Source organism: Lygodium microphyllum, chromosome 28 (genome assembly GCF_053477565.2).
Source record: "Lygodium microphyllum isolate KBCC chromosome 28, Lygodium_microphyllum_v1.1.10, whole genome shotgun sequence".
Taxonomy (NCBI): Eukaryota; Viridiplantae; Streptophyta; class Polypodiopsida; order Schizaeales; family Lygodiaceae; genus Lygodium; species Lygodium microphyllum.
This window is the reverse complement of record NC_141162.1, coordinates 66,610,698-66,631,890: the sequence shown is the minus strand read 5'-3', so window position 1 is coordinate 66,631,890 and position 21,193 is coordinate 66,610,698. Positions and strand designations below refer to the sequence as shown.

Sequence of the window (21,193 nt, the reverse complement as noted above, 5' to 3'; positions counted from 1 at the left end):
GGTTGCTAACTGCCTTAGCCTCTACCAGTGTTTCCATCCCATTGGGCATGCTCTTCAAGAACAATCCTACCATTTGGACTACATTCAAGACTTGGATTGATGGAATCACTGAGACCCAGCCTATTGAGGAGGACCCCCAACATCCATTGCCTCGCTCCTCTCCTACCCCCGTCCTCGGAGCTCTTGGAGTTGCTACGTTCTGGGAGGGTGCTGAACAACATGCAATACTCCCTGTGGAAGCACTTGGTGATTCCACGAGAAGAGGCATTATCGATACTGGAGCTGGTGTCAGCATCATGAATCAAGCAGTACTTAAGACGTGGGGCAACCCTCCAATTGAGCCTGTCCACTTTAATCTCACCGTCGCCGATGGTTCTAAGGTCCGACCCTTGGGCCTGTTGAAGGACTGGCCGGTGAAGATCACTGGTGTTAAGTTCTGTGTCACATTTGTAGTCATGAAAGGCATTGACTATGACCTATTGCTTGGCCAACCCTAGATGCGTAATGCACGACTCATTGAAGATTGGGGCAATGGTCTAGTCTTTTTAGGAAATCGTACTGAGGCTGTACGCATTGAAATGGATAGCTGGAAGATTACCTCAGTCGACCTAGATGCTATCTCCAGCCTCTTGCGTGGTGACACCATCTGTCCCCCAACCCAGAAGCCCTTAAACAAATATATTCCATGTCTAGAAGATGAGCAGGACTGGCTTCATACTCTTGCTACCTTGGAGTTTCCCTTCACGGAAGAAGGAGAGTACAAAAAAGCTAACGAACGTTTGAGTCGACATAGACTTAAGGAAGCCCCTGTAAACAAGCTCGATATTCTTGATGAACTTCCTTCTATGCTGTTGTTGATGATGCATGCTGGACCATCATGCACATCTAAGCCAAAAGGTTTCCGTGTACCTCCTGATCGCCTTGAGCTCCGTAAACTCCTCTTCTCCTAGAGACCAGCCTTCAAGAATGTGGTTGAGGCTAACCTACTGATCTTTGAAGAGCTTTTAACGTGTCCCATATGGCATTGGACTGAACTTCATCAAGTTTTGTTCGATTATCATAATAACCTTTTTGTCTCCATGATGCCTCCGGATGACTCGAACACAGAAGAGGATGGTGACTTTGAAGATGACCCGACTGAGTATGCAAGTGATACCAATTCTGATGTAGACTATGACTCTGATGGAAGAACCATTGAGCAAATCACAATTGACCAAAAACCCTCCAAAAGCCCCACTTTTCACATTGATGCTGGCCTGGTCCGTGTTAAATCCGATTTAGAATGGTTGGAATACTTGCAAGCCATGGACTATGCACAGCTGGAATCCTATACTTTTGACCCCACTTCCAACCCTGATTTGTTTACTACCGAGCCCTCAGACAACCTCCCTTTTGATGCTCCACCAACGTCAGAGGAGTCTGATTCTGAGTCTGATGCTAGTACCGACTCTAATCCTGAAATCCCTCAGCCCACCCCAGCTCCACACTCTAAGATGAACTTTCCGGTTCACTTGAGAAGGATGCATCTTAAGAAAGCTCCGAAGAACCCTGACTGTGACACAGGCTCTCAATGTAAGCCCTAAGATCTCCCTAAACGCTTTACTCGATTCAAGAAAGGGGATCGGATTGTCATTATGCTTGGTGCCAAACGCCAGGGCGCAACTAGTGAGTCTATTGAAGGCCCTGCAAAAGTAAAGGAAGTTGACCTTGCTGAGGAAGGGAAATCGCCTAAACCCGCCTTTATCGCTGAGGATTTACGAAAGGAAGATGAGGAGGCGCTCATCCAGTTGCTCAAGGAGTTTCGAGACGTGTTTGCCTGGAACTACACAGATCTCAAAGGAGTGCCACCTCAGGTACTTACTCACACTATTCCCATGCGGTCCGACAATAAACCTGTCAAACAGATGCCCTACCCCATGAATCCTCGCTATGCTCAGCATGTGAAGGAGGAATTGGACAAATTGCAGAAAGCAGGATTCGTTTATGAGATTGAGCATGCTGACTGGGTATCACCCATTGTTGTGGTCCTGAAAAAGAATGGCAAAATTTGAGTATGTGTCAACTATAAGAAGGTCAATGCGACGACCAAACACAATCACTATCCGCTGCCCTATACAGATTACATGATTGAGAGAGTGGCCGGGAAGGAGGCTTATAGCTTCCTTGATGGATTCTCTGGATACAATCAAGTTCAGGTTCACCCAGATGACCGTCATAAGACTGCTTTTGCCATTGAGTGGGGCGTATTTGCTTATATTGTCATGCCATTTGGCTGACCAATGCACCCGCCACCTTTCAATGCTTGATGTGCACCATCTTTAAAGACGTGTTGCGTAAGTGGCTTGAAGTCTTTGTTGACGACCTTTGTGTCCACACCAGTTGGGACGAGCACTTAGCCAAACTTCGCTTGTCTTTGAACGATGTCGGCAATATCAGCTTTCTCTAAATCCCCTAAAATGTCAATTCTGGGTCACACATGGCATCATTCTAGGACATGTTGTGTCCAAGAATGGCATTGCCACTGATACAGCCATGATCAAGGTTATTATGGAGCTTCCACCTCCCACCAATCCGAAGGGTATTCAATGCTTTCTTGGGCATACTGGCTATTATCACCGCTTTGTTCTAAACTATGCTGCCATTGCCAAGCCACTTTATAAGCTTTTGGTTGTGTGGGCATGGACTATTGAATGCCAAGATGCCTATGAGGCCCTGAAGAAGGCTCTTGTCTCTGCACCCATTTTACGAGCCCCAGATTGGACAATCACATTCCATGTTCATATTGATGCATCCAAAATTGCCATTGGAGCTGTTTTGTGCCAACCTGGTGAACATAACATGGACTTTCCAGTAAGCTTTGCAAGCAGGTAACTTACTGAGACTGAGATGAATTATTCCACCACTGAACGGGAAGGTTTAGCAATGGTTTATGCAGTTAAGAAGTTTCGGCATTATTTGCTTGCCACTCCCTTCACATTTTTTGTTGATCATCAAGCTCTACTTTATCTTGTGAACAAGCCATGTGCCACAGGCAGAATTGCACGGTGGTTGTTGTTGTTGCTTGAGTTTGATTTCTCTGTGGTTGTGCGGAAAGGGAAGCAGCATTACATGGCTGATCACATGTCTCGATTAACCAGTGGAGAAAAGGCTACAGGAGTTGATGATAATTTACCCGATGCCCATTTATTCCGCCTTCAACAGGAGGCCCAACTATTCAAGGCTGATCTTACATCTCATTGGGCCAATGATATTGTTGCTATTTTAGAGAATGGAATTCTTGAACGGCCCATTGAGAAAGCTCGTCTCACTCGCTTGTTGATTAAGACCCGACCCTACCAGATGATTGCTGGTCAACTTTATCGACTAGGGCAGGACAGTCTTCTTCGACGATGTGTTTGTGAACATGACATGGAGCATGTGCTTCAGGAAGCCCATGGCGGCATTGCTAGCGGACATTTTGATGGTCAGGCAACAGCACGTAAGGTCTTACAGGCCCAGTTGTGGTGGCCCACCTTGTTCAAGGATGCGACACGTTTTGTTAAGCATTGTGATGAGTGCCAGCATACCAAACTTCCTATTCGCAGGGACAAGATGGACCTTTCACCTATCATTGCTAGACAACCTTTTGAAAAATGGGGGATTGACTTTGTAGGACCTATCACTCCAGCTGCTCAGTATTCACAAGCACGCTACATCATAGTCGCAACAGACTATATGACAAAATGGGCTAAGGCACGTGCCACCCGTAAGAATGATGCTCGTACAACAGCTAAATTCTTGTGGGAACAGGTGATCTCTCGCTTTGGCTGCCGATCAAGTTGGTTAGTGATCAGGGGACTCACTTTTTGAATGAAGTCATTGAGCATTTTCTCTCCACCTTTCTTATTATCCACTGCAAGTCATCTCCATATTATCCTCCAGGCTGAGTCCTCCAACAAGATTTTGCTTAATGTGTTGACCAAGACTGTTTCCGCTTCACGCTCTGATTGGGATAATAAGCTTATGGCTGCCCTTTGGGCTTACCGCACTGCCTTCAAGACTGCAACTGGCCAGACTCCATTTCGACTCACCTATGGTACTGACGCTGTTATGCCAGTTGAGTTTCTCATCCCCAGTCTTCGCATTGCAGTACAGGAGCGTTGGGAAGGCACTAGTGCTTGGACCAACCGCCTTGTGGAGTTGGAACGTCTCACCGAAACTCGCCTTTTGGCCACACATGCTCTCCTTGCTGAAAAGGCCCAATGTAAGGCCTGGTTTTATCGACATGTGCAACAACGTTACTTTGATAAAGGTGACCTGGTGCTCTTGTATTCTCTTAAGGGCCATAAACAGAAATTGAAACTTTGCGGCCTAGGACCGTATCGCGTTCGTCAAATTAGCAGGACGGGCAATGTTGAGCTTGAAACCCTAGAGGGGGAAGGCATAGGACATTTCAATGGCAGCCACATTAAGAAGTATTACCCCCCAAACCATTATTTGCATGAACGCCCCATGCACCCTCCTGATGTTCCTATCAGTGCGGTCATGGTGGCTGAACAAACCTGGTATAAGCAACTTGAGCAGAAGGCAGATGCTCATAAGTTGGCTTCATCTAGCACCACACAGAATTCCTCTTCATTTTTTAATGTACGAGCTGTTTCCATTTCTTTACTTGACCCTGAGGATGACCTTGTCATTCCCCCGGCTTTCCTTCGAATCCAGTTGACTGCTGCCAAGCAGGTCACTACTGACACTCTCATTGATGAAGGTTCTGACTTCAACACCCTTCCATATAACCCCTGGATGGATTTGGGCCAACCCACCTTGACACCCACTCACACTAAGCTTAACCCCTATGGTGGCCAACCTTACTCGCTCTTGGGTAAATGTAAGCTTTTGCTTACTATTGCAACTAAGGGCATCCCTCTTCTTTTTTATGTTCTTCCGAACCGTGAAGATGTGGGCAAGGAACTTCTCTTGGGCCGACCTTTCAAGTATCAGGTTCCATGCACTATGAACTATGTTGATCAGCGCATTACATTGCAATTTCCAGGTGCCCATGTAGTTTCTGCTTTCAGTAAAGGGGATCTTTCTGTGGGGCCAACGCCAATTCCTCTTCCCACCCCTTCTTAGTCCGGTAGTTCCTTATTTCATCAGTTGCTGCAAGCCCAACATCACCATGCTACTCCTGTTAGTCGCGCCTCAAAACCCACGCCTATGAAGTTTCCTCACTTCCAGTGGCGACCTCGCCTCCCCTCACCACCTCCATTTCCACCTTCACCACCCTCAAAGCCGTTGCATCGGCAACCGAGTTGACGTCTCGAACTCCTCCAAAGCCCACAATTTCCTTGTGTTGGGTGGCACGTGCTCTCTTGGAGGCTCAGGGCTATTACCAGGGTAACACCTACATTTGGATTCCCAAATGATCTAACTTCTCATCTATCCCTTTTTCTTGGGCTTCGTCCACCGTTCCTCCAGGCTGCTTGAAGCGCCGAATGTCTTATCCGCGGGTTTCTCATTCCTTCCTACCTCCAGTCACCCCGTCTCATGATGAGTCAGAGTCTACGCCCCATTCCGCTTCCTTTAACCAACCACCTCCTAATAAGAAGTCATTTCCACTACCTTCCTCTGTCTCCTCATCTCCATCTTTCGCTCCGGAACCCCCTCTGACCCTCTTCTCACACCTTCCCTTGGGCCCTCAGCTTCCTCTGAGGCATCCTCCTCTTCCAATCTCTCTCCGCCAGTCCACCAGTTGGATCCGGCAGCCCAAGCTAAGCTCCAACATGAACGCGGGGACCCGGTTCCACCTCATCTTCAGATTAGTTCCACCGCTCATGATCCCCCTTCTGGTCTAAAACCTCTACTCATTTGCTGCTCTCTTAGTGGCATGGCTGCGGACTTGGCCACAAAGGACAACTCCTCCAACGCTAGTTGGTTACTCCAATTCGATTCTATGTTTACCACCTTTGCGAAATTGTTTGCTATGATTGACCTCGGCCTTGCCGACAATGAGGCACTTGAACTTACTACTCGATGGAATCCCACGTGGGAGGAGCATGAACATCTCTTCCGCAAAAGTCTCTTGGTGCAGGCTGAGTACGTCAAGACTCTTCCTCAGAAGCATCTTCAGTCCTCCCAATTAATCTCTTCTTATGCTCCAGTGACCAAATGTGTTGATTCCGCCGAGCTTGCAGCTCTTACCACCAAACAACCCACTTCTAGTCTTTTCTTACGCCTCTGGTATAACCATCGGCTTGAGATTGCTCAGGCTGGCAGTCCTCTTATGACCACTGCCGAGCAACGGTGCGCCATTAGTAACCTTTGGTCTGATCCTACATATCATTCTCCTGTTTCACTCCATGCCATCATTTTGGCTCGTGACCTAGAAGTGCCTTCCAATTTGCAACACCATCCCCTGTTTAATAAAATTCTAACGGCGGAAGAACTACATGTGGCTAGTCGCTTTGCTGGTCCATGTCTCCTCACAGATATTACCACTTATTTGTGTGGTTTGGCTATGTGCCCATTTGATCTTGATACATTTGCGGAATTGGAGTATAACCCCAACTCTTACGCTTGGTGGATGTCCATCCTTCCTTCATTTTCCCCGTCCACCTAGTTGTCTTTCCATTTTCTTTGTCCATACTTCATCTTCTTTTTCTTTTTCCTTTTTGTGTTGCCCTGTCATCTTTTTCGTCCTTTGTTGCTTACCCCTGCAAGCTAGGAAGCTTGCTAGGCCTTTTTGTTGCAGGAGGGCAATTGGCAATCCATTTTGGCATTATTTTTATAAAAAGGCAAAGGTATAGTTTGACTTTTATATTTTGTGTGATGGTTAGCTAGAAATTTCTCAAGATGTGGTCTTATCTTTTGATTAAGCAGATGACAGGTTCACAGTTTGAAATGTCTACAATGTCGACATTGGTGGCTGTCAAGGATCATCATTATGAGGACAGGGGAGTATTCACTATGGAGCAATGCAAGGAGTTTGGTCTAGAGACCAACATATGGAGTTTTGGGGCCTTGAAGTTTCGTCAACTTACCAACTTGGAGAATATTGTCAACAGGTATCCTAAAATTGGGGAGTTGGTGGCTAAATGTGGGCTAACCGACTATATTAGAGCAACCAATGGGCCTATTCACTTTGCCAATTGCTACAACTTTGTTCAAAACTATGATCCTAAGACTAAAACAAGTAGGATGAGCTACTGGGATGAAAAAGAGCAAAAAGTTGGGGAGGTATCACTTACTTCTAAGCTGATAGAACAAGCCTTAGGTCTTTGTGAAGGGTCAAGAGGCATGGTAAAGCTAGTAAAACTCATCTAGTGGATCAAAGGTGGGAGGGTAAGCCTAATGTTACTACTGGTGGTCTATTGTTCTTTGCCATTGAGGATTTGGATCTTAGAGCCACTACACAGGTGTTTCACCATTTGTTTACCTACAACAAAACCAGCACTCATGCAGGGAGAATACCCAAGGGCTTCATGGAAGATATCTTATCAGACAGGATACTTGATGAGGATTTAAATAAGTTTTGGATGGATCATATTTGTGAATCCCTTGCCAAGGCACATGAGACTCTTCCTAAAACTCCTAAAGGGAGACTCACCACTACTGAGGCCAAGATATGCATGATAAATTACGGTGGTGCACTCATTAAGGTCATCACCACAGCCTTGGGACTCTCCGAGCCCTTTCAGGTGACACCCGCAGTTGCTGAAATGGGTCAACTGAAGGACAAACGACCAAGGGAGGAACAAGAGCCAAGTGTTGAGAGTTCACTAAAGAAGATGGGTCAAGAAAAGAGTAAGAAAGGAAAATTTAAGACAGAGCACCACGTAGCGATCGAGGAGTCGCTAGAGAATGCACAACACTTGGGGGAAGCTCTCCACAAGGAAAAGGAGAATCAAGCCACAACCATACAGGAATCATCCATTAAGGACATGAGAGGGAAGGAAGCCTCCGCTCCACAGGAAGTTGAAGAAGACGTTGCTAGGAAACCTTGAGATTCTGACAAAGGAAAGGGAAAGACTCAAGGAAAACAATCGGTGATTGGTGCAGGAGATTTTCAGATGCTCATGACCACTTTACAAACCATGCAAGCCCAGATAAACATGTTGGAACATGGTAGACAGAATGAAGAAATTACAGTCACTTCTAGTGTAGAGAAGCTACGACCGGATGAGACTACCACTAGTTCAAAAGTTTGCACAAGAAGGACATCAGCGAATTTGGATGGTCTTACCACATTAGAGCTCTTATGTGAAGAGTTGAAATAGGACAAGGATCAAGCAATTCTGGAAAAATTGGAATTACAAAAGAAGTATGAGGCAGAGAGATCATCTCATCAAGAATTTTTGAAACACTCAGCCCAGGAATTACACGACTTACAGACTCAGATTGTGGAGAACAATAAGGAGATGGAGGGGCTAAGGGAACAGTTGCAAGAAGTTGAGGTCCTGAGGAAAAGGGAAGAAATTCTCTGTGCTCAAGGTGTAGATCTTGTGGCTCAGTTAAAGGAGGAAAAGGCAAGGACATCAACTCTCACCAGAGAGTTGTCAGAAGCACATCGGACTCAGACGCAGATGAAGATAGCCTTTACAAGGTTGCAAGATACAATTGCAATGAGTCTGACTACTGCTATCAATCAAGTTGAGGAAAAAGCTAACAGAGCTTACGAGGAGATGCTACAACAACTACTCACAGACTTGGCTCATTCCCTTCACAAGGAAGGCAAGTTTAAGCTTCATGCAACTGCCTATCAACATGCACTATCATTACAGCAGGGGCTTTATCATCATGCCATTTGCACTTTATCATCCAAAAGCACCGATGATGTGGAGGAACTCAAAGCTCAGTTGGGAATTACTACCGGTGCCTTAGCCGCTTTTGACCAGGGTAAGGGGCTCATGCTGTTGACCTCAGACCCAACTAGCAGCTAGATGATTGATCATTTGCATGACATGGGCTATAATGATCAAGAATTGAGGGATGTAGGAATGATGTAGCCAACATCTACTGAGCCATGTGACTTACAATATGAGACACTTGTTGAAGACCCTATTGCAGTAGAGCCTTTTGAAGATATGGTTCCTTCTGAGGATTATATGGATCCTCAAGATTTTGCTGAGCAGGAAGATGGAGCTACTGAGGAAATATAGGTACCCCCAACAGTGTCGGACAAGGAACTTGAGGTCCAAGAGCGCCTTGATAGGATGGTTCACATTCTTAGGGCTACCCCTCAAGATGTGCCAGAGTATTCCATTGACATGCAAGGCATCGAGGCACAGAGAGAGGATCTAGATAAGCCCATTAAGACCTATCATGAGAAGCAGATGAGGGAGGAGACCATCATTTTTTATTTCAATGTCTATGGAGATGCCAAATTCAGAACACCCTTACCAGTCAGTACAGTGCAAAAGCTTATTAAAGTGGGAGAGAAGATTGCTAAGAAGTGGTTGAAGAAACAGGATAGGTCGGCTTTGAAAGGAGCTTGTAAGATTCCCAAGGAGAAGAACAAGAGGGCGTATCTCACCGAGAAGCCACGAGAGGTGTGGAAGCTTCAACCGGAATGGCGATATCCTATCCTTGAAGCGGATGAAATGGCCCATTCCGCCTTTTGCTACTCAAATCGGAAGACAGATGTACTCCTTTGCCCCTATCCGAGAAGGTATGGCAGAAACTATGATGCTGAGAAGCATGGCAGGCATAACTTTTCCAAAATTCCCAATATCAATGCTCCGCATGAGAGTGATATCTATCACTTCCAGTTGCGTGATCTGCTACCCTCTTTTGACAGTTTCCTTAAACTCTACTCAAATTGCCCCGATCCTGCCTTCATAGTCACTTGCAATTATCTCCGCCTCATAGTCAAGCTCTTACAGCAGCCACTGACTCCCTATGAGGATGCGTAGCCTTGCTTGAGGATATGGTGGATAGCAGATTTGCTCGGTGTACCCATCCTTTTTATCCAGAATCACCCATTTATCTCCGAACCTTTCTTAAGCCATATCTTTTGAGCAAAGGGTGTCTTTCACTTACCTTGCAGCCACTTCCTGAGGAGTGACTCCCTTGTGCATCACATGATGGAAAAAAAAAAGAAATATATATATATATATATATATGCACTCACATGCACTGCACTCCACCTAGGGGTCCTCAAGTTGGATGCATCCAGTGGCTTTGGTCGGCTGGCTCCGTCTCTAACCCCCTAGCCCTTTTTCCATTTCCCCACACATTTGCTTAGGGCACATCAAGGTCAGGACATACCTTGGGAGTCTCGGCTCGCCTAGGTTAGACCTGTCTCCCTGAGTCACGTGCACTTTTCATTTCTACTTCATTTATCTCAGTAACACCACATCACCTCAGGTCACCTACCACATGTGGTTGATCCAGTGGAGAACCATGCGCTTCAAGAATTCCTTTATCCCACTTAGGTGTCTCCCTTGCATCTTCAACAAACCTTTTTTTTTCTCTCAGTACCTACCATTCTTTCCATCATCAGATCAAGCTCCCTTGCTTCCTCATCATCGAGCATCATCATCAATAGAAGCACCCATGGAGAAGTCTTCTACCTATGTATTAGACTATGTATGCACGTGCACACACTATAGTATTTGCACCATAACCTATTCACGGTTTTGGGTCCTCAAGTGTGGGACAACACTTCAGGCTTGCCTGGAGTTTGACCCATCTCTCAAACCAACATCATCATATGTCATGTGCACGATCAGAAGACTAGCACTTTTCCCTTAGGGAGTGACTGCACGTGAGGTTTTACTTTGCAGGTATTCGAGTTGTGGAGAATCATGCGCATCACTTCTACATCAACATTGCATCTCCCATCTTCTACGAGCTCTATTCCATTTTCCAATGACCATTCAAGTTCTATTCATCAGAAGGATCAACAGTCAAGTGTATCTTCAGCATAGCCAACTTTTACAGGATTTGTCACCAGCAACACCATCAGTCTCACCATCTACCACAATTTGAGCAACATCATTTGTACCACCCGCAGCAAGCAACATCCTCATCTTCAACAACCACCGTTCTTCATCAGCCACATCCATTTCTTCTCCATCAGGAATACTACTTGATCAGGACTGTTCCCAGTATTCCGCGTCTTCGGTGCAAGCTACAGCATGCTACCTATGACGTGAGTGCCATGGGACTGGCACTCGTCTAGGGGGGAAATAATGTTAACGGTATTTTGAGAAGGCTGCAGAAAGCGCAAGTGTTGGATACTATTTTTTGGTGGATTACTATTTTGTGGAGCTTCATTGTATTACTTTGGGCACTTGTGTATTACTTTTTACTCATGGACATCATCAGACTATCATGGTTGCATTATTTTGTGAGAGCCGGGCTCACTCCCGTGCACATTGTATTTATCACCCGTAGTTGTATTTGTCGCACCCGCATGTGTTGCGTGGGTTGCGCACATGTAATTGTGATTAGAATAGTGTAGGCTTGGTCTATTTAGGCTAAGGTTCAAGCATGTTTCAAGGATTGACCGGCCTAAAGCCCACTATGTGGGTAGGATACCCAAAGAGAGTGCAAACCCTAATTCACAGTTGTGGAAACCCTAAATGCAAAAGGGGCGCAAACCCTAACCCTAACCCTAAACGCAAAAGGGGCACAAACCCTAACCCTAACCCTAATTCTATGTCTATATAAGGGTGGGAGGTCTCAGTTGTATTCACCCCCTTTGGCACATTCATGTTGCGGAAGCTCTGTTAGTGCAACCATTCAATCTTTCTATTCTATCATCTTGCTTCCATTGTGTTGAGAGTGACTGAGAGGGAGAGAGTGAGAGGTGTGTTGAGCGAGGGACTGAGGGAAAGTGAAGCTCTTCGTCGTCTTCTTGCTTTTCTCGTTGTCTCTACTAGCTCTTCGACTCGTTGGTGTGCTTGGTGGTGGATGCGAAGGAGCGACGGCATCGGATCGTGTTGATCGTGGTCGTGGAACTATCTTCGAGCCTTTGAAAGGTAAGTTAGGTGAGTTCACTACAACTCGAGCTAGTCTTGTGTTCTTTCTTCCTTGGGTTGGAGAGGAGAATGCTTGGTTAGTTAGAGCGGAGCGTGAGAGACAAGGTGAGAGATTTTCGCCAACGTGAGTTGCAGCTTCTGAAAGAATAGAAGTCCGTCCAAAGTCCTGACTGTTGGTGCGTTTACCTCAACACTATTCCTCCTCCATTTCTCATTTTCCCTAATTTTGCTATGTTTCCATGTGAACACACCCTACGTTACCCCAAATTCCAATCTAAACTTATAGCCCTGTTCGTCCCTTTGAACTGTTCATTTTTCCTTTTTACGCACTGTTCAATTTTCCTTTTTCACGGATTTTGTAAAAATTAGACCGTTTTCCATGTGAACGCACTTTTCTTGCTTCGGACTAGTGATCTGACATCATAGCCCTGCAACCACTTTCCCCCTGCCATTTTTCATTTTTACTCCGTGTCATTTCGATGCACGGTTTGTCCAATATGAATTTTGCGGTTTTCTAGGTCCTTTTCGAGCGTCTTTTTGACATTCTTCCATGTGAACCTACCTTGTTTGCACCAGAATTCCACTTTGCCTTAACAGTCGTGTCCACCACGCCTTTCCCTACAGTTTTCCTTTTTTGTCCCCCCTATTCCGACTTTTTGATTTTTAATTATTAAATTTTCAAAGTGTTTTTTAGTGTCTTTTTTGGTGTTTTTTGCATATGAACACCTCTTAACCCTATCGAAACAGCGTTTTCACATGACAACCCTGTGCAACCCCTTCCCCCGCTCATTGTCGTTTTTGCTACCCTCTGTTTCGGTGAACCGACCTTCTGTTATTAATTTCCGACCGTATTTGCGTATGCCATTTTTACGTTTTTCCCATGTGAACGCATCTTATTACAGTCGAAACTGTGTTTTGACGTGATCGGTTGTCGGGCGTGTTCTTCTGCACATTTTTCCTTCTTTCCGCCTGCATTTCGGCACGCGGATTTCCCGAAATTAATCCACGTATGTGTTTTTAGGGCCGTTTTTTGTGTTTTTTGCATGTGCACCCCCTTTATTCCCCCCAGAACCCCCGTTGACCTTTTCCCCTATCTTCCCCCTACCGTCTAGTACATTTTTTGTTTTTATGCTATTTCGTTTCGACGATCGGATTGTGAGATATTAATTTTTCTTTATTTTCACGTGTTTCACGCGACTCGTCTTGCGTGTGAACGCCCACATTTGTGGTTTTACGTGTCTTGCCACGCCCGATCGCGTACACGCCCCTCGTGCCGACGTCTCGACGCCATTCAGATCCCGCCATTGCAAATTTTTTTACCCCGCCCCGTGCACACGCGCGGGACGGGGGGCACGTCTTTCTTTTCATTCCTTTCTTTATTATTTTAACTCCAAAAAATATTTATTATTTTTCAAACAAAAACACCTTTATTATTTTATTTTTTTTCAATTTTACCCCCCCTCCCACGCCCGTTCCAACTTCCCCCCCTTCCCTCTTCTCTCTCCTTCTTTCTCTCTCTCTCTCTCTCTTCTTCTTCTTCTTCTTGTTTTTTTTCTCTCTCCCCGTAACCCCCTCCGTCTCTCTCCCCTCCTTCTGCTTCCCTTCCTCTTCTCCTTCTTCCCCTTCTCCTCCCCCTCCCCCTCCTCCTCCTCCCCATCTCCTCCCTGCCTCCCCTTCTTCTCCTCTTCTTCTCTTTTCGCCTCCCTACCTCCTTCCTCCCTTCTTCTCCCCTCCCTTCTCCCTTCCTCTCCGCCGGCCACACGAGCCCACCACAGGACCACCACCGTACCACCACAAGGCTGCGACATCCCAAGAGTCGCCACCCGCAGGTGGATGTCATCGTCGCCCGTTCTACCGTTGCTGACCAACCTACACCACGCCTCCTCATAACACCTACAGGATGCCCGAACTGCCGCCACTTGGTCAGTCAAAAGCCACCCGTGGCCTCTAATGCCCGCTCCCCTTCTCCCTCTACGCCCTCCCTCCCCTTCCAGCGCCCCCTGCTGCCAGGCTCGCTGCTGCTAGGGCCGTCGTTCGCCAGTGACGCCAGAGCACCCGCTCTGTCGCCAACGCCACCAGGCCACCTGCTCCGTTGCCAACACCCGCTCCGCCGCCTGTCCGTCGTCGCCGGGATGCCGTTCGCCGCCACCCCGACCTCCTCGCCGCCGCCTCTCCTATCAGCCGCGCTGCCACCCTCTTCCTCCTCCCTCCTCTCTCCTCCCTCCTCCCTTCCTCCTCCCTTCCTAGAGGTTAGTTAACTAACCTTCATTGGTTAGTTTAACCCATACTTAGGTTAGTTAACCCCCCCTTATTAACTAACCCCCTAGTTAGTTTAACCCTAGTTAGGTTAATTAACCCCCCCTAATTCACTAACCCTACCCCCTAGTTAGTATAACTCAACTATAGTTAGTTTACTAACCCCCTAGTTAGTTTCATCCAACTCTAGTTAGTTTCACCCCACCCCCTAGTTACACTAACCCTAGCATAGTTACACTAACCAAAGTTGAGTTACCTAACCCTAGCCTAGTTGACCTAACCCTAGTTAGTTGGGTTACCCTTACCCTAGTTAGACTAACCATACTTAGGTTAAACTAACCCTAGTTGAGTTAACCTACCCTAGCCTAGTTACCCTAACCCCCCTTAGGTTAGTCTCCACTGAGTTGCCTTAACTTACTTATTTGACTTAACCCAAACTAACCTAGTTCCATTAGACTGACCTGACCTAACCTAGCTTGACTTACATGACTTACCCTGACTTCCATGCCTTAGCTAACTTAATTTGACCAACCTAAGCTGATTTTCCAGCTTTAACTGATTTAATTAATTTATAAATTAATTTCCACTCAGAAAAATTTCAAAAAAATTTCTAAAACTTCCCTTCACTTTCTGTAAATTTTTGGAAAATTTTCAGCTAGAAATTTCAACCCTTAAATTTCAGAAAATTCCATATTTGCCAATTTATTCAAAATTACCTTAAAAATGCACAAAAATTCATTTTAAATTAGACAAAAAAAATTCCAAAAAAATACAATATAAAATTAAGTCAACAAAATAATAAATCATAATACAATAAAACCAATCTAATCTTAAAAATCGACACATCCACTAAGGTTTTGTCTTTGTTGTTCAGTTCGTGGTCTTTCCTTTTCTTTTACTGGATTCATTCCTTTTTGGGGGACTCTTCCGTGTGTCTTTAGGCCATTGCATACACACCCCTTCCAGGTATTTATTTTATGTGCTTTATTTATTTTTATTTTCCCCTTAATCACAAATTAATTATTAAAATGAAATATTTATTCACCCACATTTTCCACGTGCATTCGCGCTAAACACACCATTTCATAATAATAAAAATCAACCAGTCGTTCACTTTGCAAGCACTACGTGCGCTTCAGAGGCACTTTAATTTATAATAAAAATGAACCAGCCGTCACAAGAGCACGCTCTGGCAAAAAAGTGCTCCACATCACTCTTAATTTTTAATTAAGGAATTTGCATTTAGAGACCAAGTCTAGGCATCGAAGTCCGGGTTGCGTTAAAGCACCGTTTCAACTTAATAATTTGTAATTAACATTTTAAGAAGGAACCGCCGTTTTCTTATTAAGGTTTATCACCTAATAAAATGTCACCCATTGTTAATAATTTATTCCAATGAACCTTTCATTAAATTAATTCCCCCTCACTACACTTATTTCCCCTTTTTAATAAACTCGCTTCGTGGGATGGGTGTGCAAAAGTCTATTAGTTGACCCTGATGGTCAAGTTATGGTCCAGTCTTGATGTCCGTTTTTTATGGTAGTCTGATTTGTCCATGAGTTACGATTACAGGTACGGTGTGTAGTTTTTTTTCTTTATTGCCTGATACGGGGATTTGGGTGCTTGCATGTTGCATCGCATGAAGCTTTCGGTCGCATATATGTAGAGGTCATGCCAAAAATTTTCTAGGCTGTGTATATGTCTGGGGTGGTATTTGGGTTAGTTACGTCTATATTTTTATGCGTGTCCTTGTTTTGGATTGATTCCTTTTTTATCGCCTTTTGGTTGTTTTGCAGGCATTCTTTGTGACTGTCTGTGTTATGGTGTGTGTGTTTACCATCTGAATGGCGCCTCACACTCCTCCCCCTATCCAGTATGTCCCACTAGTCAGTAGGGATTACTCTTCCCTACTCACTTTTGAGCCTCTCACAAAGGCGGGACTCGCACCTTTTGTGGCTGCTTCCTTTCCATTGCTTCCCGAGGATCCATTGATGTGTGATGAGTTTCTGACCTCCTACAGCAAGAAGTCGGGACTAGTCCAGGGTACTTCCATGACTTTGACACCTCGAGGCCTAGGGAAGGCTCTGTCTCTTCCCTACAAAGGTGAACCCTTTGTTACAACTCGCCAGCTTTTCTCTAACGAAGAGATTTTGAAGCTGTTACAAAAACAGACCAAGAAAATTCTGGATGTTAAGAAGGTGATCAACTCTTCAGGAGTTTCCTTTTCCACGATCACTGATCCTGTGTGGAAGTTGGTCTGTTAGTTTCTTCAAGACAGGTTTATGCCTACAAAAACGCCATCCCATTACTTGTCCAAAGAGCTCTTTACAGCTTCATGGATGGTGTTAAAAGGAGTAGCTATTGATTGGAGCACTTGCCTACTCACTAAGATGGATCAACATTTCGTAAAAGTCACCACGGGCAATGTTACCAATGTCACCTATGGATTGTACTTGTATGCCTTCTTGACCTATTCAGGTTTACAGAAGAGTGTGCCTCCACCTCCTCCATCTGATCCAGTACCTCCTCCTTCACCTTCAGATGAGTCAGAACCAATTGATGTAGAGGATTTGTATTCTCCATCTCCCCTGGTCATACAGTGCAAATGCTTGAAGCGGGCAGCAGATAAAGCTCCTTCAGTTCTTCCTTCCGTGCCCATTCCTGCTACCTCTGGCAGTGATCTCCCTGCTTATCTCACATGTAATAACCTGTTCAGAGCACATCGAGAAGGTTCGTTGGATATATCAGTCCCCTCACTGAACAGTCTAGTCTCGGGAAATGCTATTCCTTTCCTATGTAAAGACATTTAGAGTTCAATTGAACTGTCAGTGACAGCCTGTGTTCAACAGCTGTACGCTTCCTTTTATGACGAACTGATGCAGTCTAAGGACCAGTTGCATAAGGCAACATCCGAGTTAGCCTTTGCTAAGGATACCCTGGTAGATTTTTTCAAGCAGATGGCACAACAAACCCAACTGATTGAAACCCAAAGAGATGAGATATCTTCTTTGAAGATTTAGTTATACAAAGGCTCAATCAGAGGTTACTAGCCTCTCCGAGAAGGAGAGGATATCCAAAGAAGCGCAAGAGTTCCAAACTCTCTTAGATGTCAAACTTTCAGCCTTACAGACTGCTAATGACACAGTGGAATCACAAGCTTCTCAAATCAAGCAGTTGCAAGATCAACTGGCAAAGTCATGGTCTGTTCCTCCAAGCCCTAATGTTCCCTTGATCCCTTCTCTCTCACAGCAGGACTTGGCAGTTCTTCAGAGACAGGCTACCTTGTGTCCTCTCTTCCAAGATAAAGTGGAAAGATTGCAGTCCAAGATGGATCTGCTATGGTCTATATTTGAGCAATTCCAGGAATATGTTCCTCCGAACCATTCTTTCTTTGTCCACTATCAATTACAGAAGTTGGTCTTCTACATGAAGCTTTCCACGATGGATCTTCCTCTTCCAAAGGATGGTTGCAGTGGGGCTTGGTCTCCTAAGTTGCTGAGAGAGGTGGTCCATATGGTGTTTGAAGATTCTGTCACGACTGATACCATGTTGATGTCATATATGTATCTACGCGGAGACTTGGTGATTCCTGATGAAGTGGATATGGCCTGGTATGTGGGAGACGTGGTTTTACAAGCTGTTTTGTATGTCAACCATTTGGAGTTGCGAATAGATGACATGTTTCAGAGTTACTCCTCCAAAGTGGCTACTTGCCCTGATAATTCCTGGCATTCCATGATTGATTCTGTGGTCCTGAATCAAAGACAGAACACAGCCCCTACCTATGTACAGAGCACTAAACAACTGAGGGTGGATCTCTTAGCTTATCTTTTCAAGCATAATCCATTTGATTCTACCTTTTTTTATGCCTATCAGAGAATATCTATCTTAGGTCCTTCTGTTCCTACCCTACTGTATTACTAACAAATGGCTTACCGTTATGATATATATCTTTCCCTCTATCAAACCAATTCCACAACCATCTTACCCCTTCTTTTCCAACCTCAATCTTTTCCTCAAATTCCCATATTTACATATTGTTCTTTTATCAAAGATCGAGTATTTTCCCCTTCTCCACCATGCCCTTCTCCATCCATTCATGTACCTTCTACCTTTCCTATTTATCAATTAACATCCTTCCTAAGTGATTTCGTAAAATGTTTAGCCACTGCTTCTTTAAATTATTCCTCCTTTTATGATTTTTCCTACCCCTCTCTTCATCCACTTTTACTTATTCCACTTCCATCTCCTGCCACTTCTATCTCTCAACCACCTCAGTTGGTTAGTGACTATGATGGGTTTGATCCTCAGATTTCAAGAAGAAAGGGATGGAGCTCGAATGATTCTCTTACAGGACCTCAAATAAACTGGCCAATTATTCCAGGAGATTGGACAACTGCCAGTCAAGCATACCAGAACTATATTCATTTTGCTCACCAATATTCACAGTCTCTGGATCCTTCGGTGAGATTGACAACTCATTTTGCTTGGTATCTAGCATACATGCATAAGCATTCCCATAATGATCAAAAGGCCATTCCAAAACTTTGTATGAATGTCAATGTGAACATTGACTCCCACCAGTTGGATATCTTGTATTTTCATGCCCTATGTCTCCCTAGCAGATACCTTGTCTTGCTAGAAAGGATGTGCTGCTTGCAGTTTTTTTAGAATTCTCCCAAGACATTTGTAGATGAATCCTTCTCCATGGATCGATTCCGAAACCACCAAGATTTTAAAAGGGATTATCTTCATTGATGCCTTTGCCATGTATTTTGGAAGAATTTTAATGATATATCTCTTTTTGGAGGTGTCATTTAGATGGTTGTGTTAGTGTTCGTGTATATGTTGTCTTAATTGTATGTGATGAGTTCGTGTTGGTTGAGAATATTTGTTCGAGAGCTATTTTCAAAAGATTGCTGGTGGATGAAAAGCCTATGGTGGAAAGCTGAAGAGAACCTCTTATATCCTTTACAAATTTGTAATGGTTTTTAAATGATTAATTAGATGAGTTAATGCATAATGAAGTTTTCCTTTAGTAGTATTTTTTCTATCAGATACAGGTGATAAGTTGGGGTCGTGTTTTGGCAAGATTATTGAAGATCTGAAGGAAGAACCAAATTGAGCTCTTTAGTGAACTTATATTCTTCTTCTCCTTGGGTCGCGAGGACGCTTCCTTTGTAAGTGTGGGGATATGTTGAGAGTGGAAAAAGACTGAATTTTTGACTAATTTTTGTTGTTTTTTAAGGTCTAAACGATTGATTTTTGGTGGATTTAGAGTGATGGATGATTGATAATGGAAGTATTTGAAAGTGTTTTGGATGATATTGATTATGTTTTGGAAGTTTATGATGATTTTCAGTGGAGATATGAGGTTCTGTGATGTTCTGATAGGTTCTGATTGGTTCTGTATAGCTTCTGTTTTGTTCTCATTGTCTTCTGTATGAAGCATGGATTGATGATTGATGAAGATTGAGATATTGTAAAAGCTTATTGAATAGTTTTTGAGAGTTCGGAATGGTTTGAGTATGAGTTATGAGGTTTTAATGACCTTTTGTAACCTTCTATAGATCTTCTTAGAGCTTCTATCTCTGTACTATAACTGTACTGTAGTTGTTCTGGTACTATACTGTGACTATTCTGTAGACCTTCTGTAAGTGTTTTGTAGAATGTATGTGTGACTTTGGGAAAGTTTTCTAACCTTTGGAAAGGATGAATCTAAGTTCAAAAGAGCTAAAACAGGTGGAAGATACAGCTGTTGAAGACTGAAGAGAAGACTAAGTGACAGTGACAGTAGTGAGCTGTGAAAAGACACTGTAGTGGCTCTGGTGACTCTTCATATCAGACATACCTCTTGGGAGGTGCATCCACGACCTAAGAAGGATTATTGAGGGTTATTATGAGATTATTGTAGTGAGGATATGATGTACTATTGATGGAGAGAGAGAGAGAGAGAGAATTAGAGATAGTCAATTCTATCAAAACAATGCGATTATATATGAGAGATTGAGAGAGAGAACTATGAAGACATTGAAGATGGATAATATGTGATTTATTTCCATTCAAAGATGGTATATTCCTTTGTGTTCTTTTTTCTATTGATGGATTTTTTGAAGATGTTGGAGAATATGGTTGATTCTATCAAATCCGTGGGAGATATATACTATGATGCTACGTGAAGAATTGCTGTTTTCTTTGTTTTGATGATCAAAGGAATGAAATAAAAGCTTGTTGATGTTACAAGATATATTTTCTTGCAAGAGAATTCCCTTTTCCTTGGTGTTCCTCTTGGGGCTCCATTCCATATTCTCATGTTCATGCTTAGTATCCAACTCCTTCAACTCATATGCTAAAGACTCCCTACGTTTAAAGAGCTTGATACATTTTCCAGCCACCCACTAGAATCCTTAGAGTTGTCCCATCCATCTCATTTAATAAATAGGTAGCATTGTCAAAAGCAAACCTTCCCACATATGGATCAAACCACCACTTTGCCATCTTCTGATTGGCACTATGTTGATTTTCCAAGCTACTATCATAAACTAGCACCCAGTTTGCTTCTTGTATAGCTCATGGTGGAAGTCTATGCCACTTGTCTTATTCTTGATCCTTGCTATCTTCACCTTTTTCATGGCTATCTCAATGTCTTCATATCTTCTTTCTAACTATCTAATGTGTAGGACCAACAAATCTTCTTGTAATATATCAGTTCTCACAAACCTTACGTGAGTAATCATCTATGAAAGTAACAAAGTACTTTGCCCCACCAAGTGACTCACAGGGCACGGGTCCACATACATATGAGTACACAAGAGCCAAGGGATCACCCATGCATTTATTACCAATTTTTTTATGCGCATATCTAGTATGTCTGCTAGAGTGATAGGAGTGTGTACGCATACTTCATTACTTGATTCATAAGCTCCATTAGCAACTTGCATCTTCAAAGGCACTTGCATTTGTTGAGAAAGCAA

General features: G+C 44.0%; 1 protein-coding gene across 1 annotated transcript; it reads left to right on the top strand.

The window, feature by feature from the left end:
* Positions 1-3,108: 3,108 nt before the first annotated feature.
* Positions 3,109-4,411, top strand: LOC148011557 (uncharacterized). Its single transcript, XM_087670393.1, has 3 exons — positions 3,109-3,789; positions 3,922-4,299; positions 4,355-4,411. The coding sequence occupies exons 1-3, from the start codon at positions 3,109-3,111 to the stop codon at positions 4,409-4,411; spliced, it is 1,116 nt and encodes a 371-aa protein (XP_087526519.1).
* Positions 4,412-21,193: the final 16,782 nt, after the last annotated feature.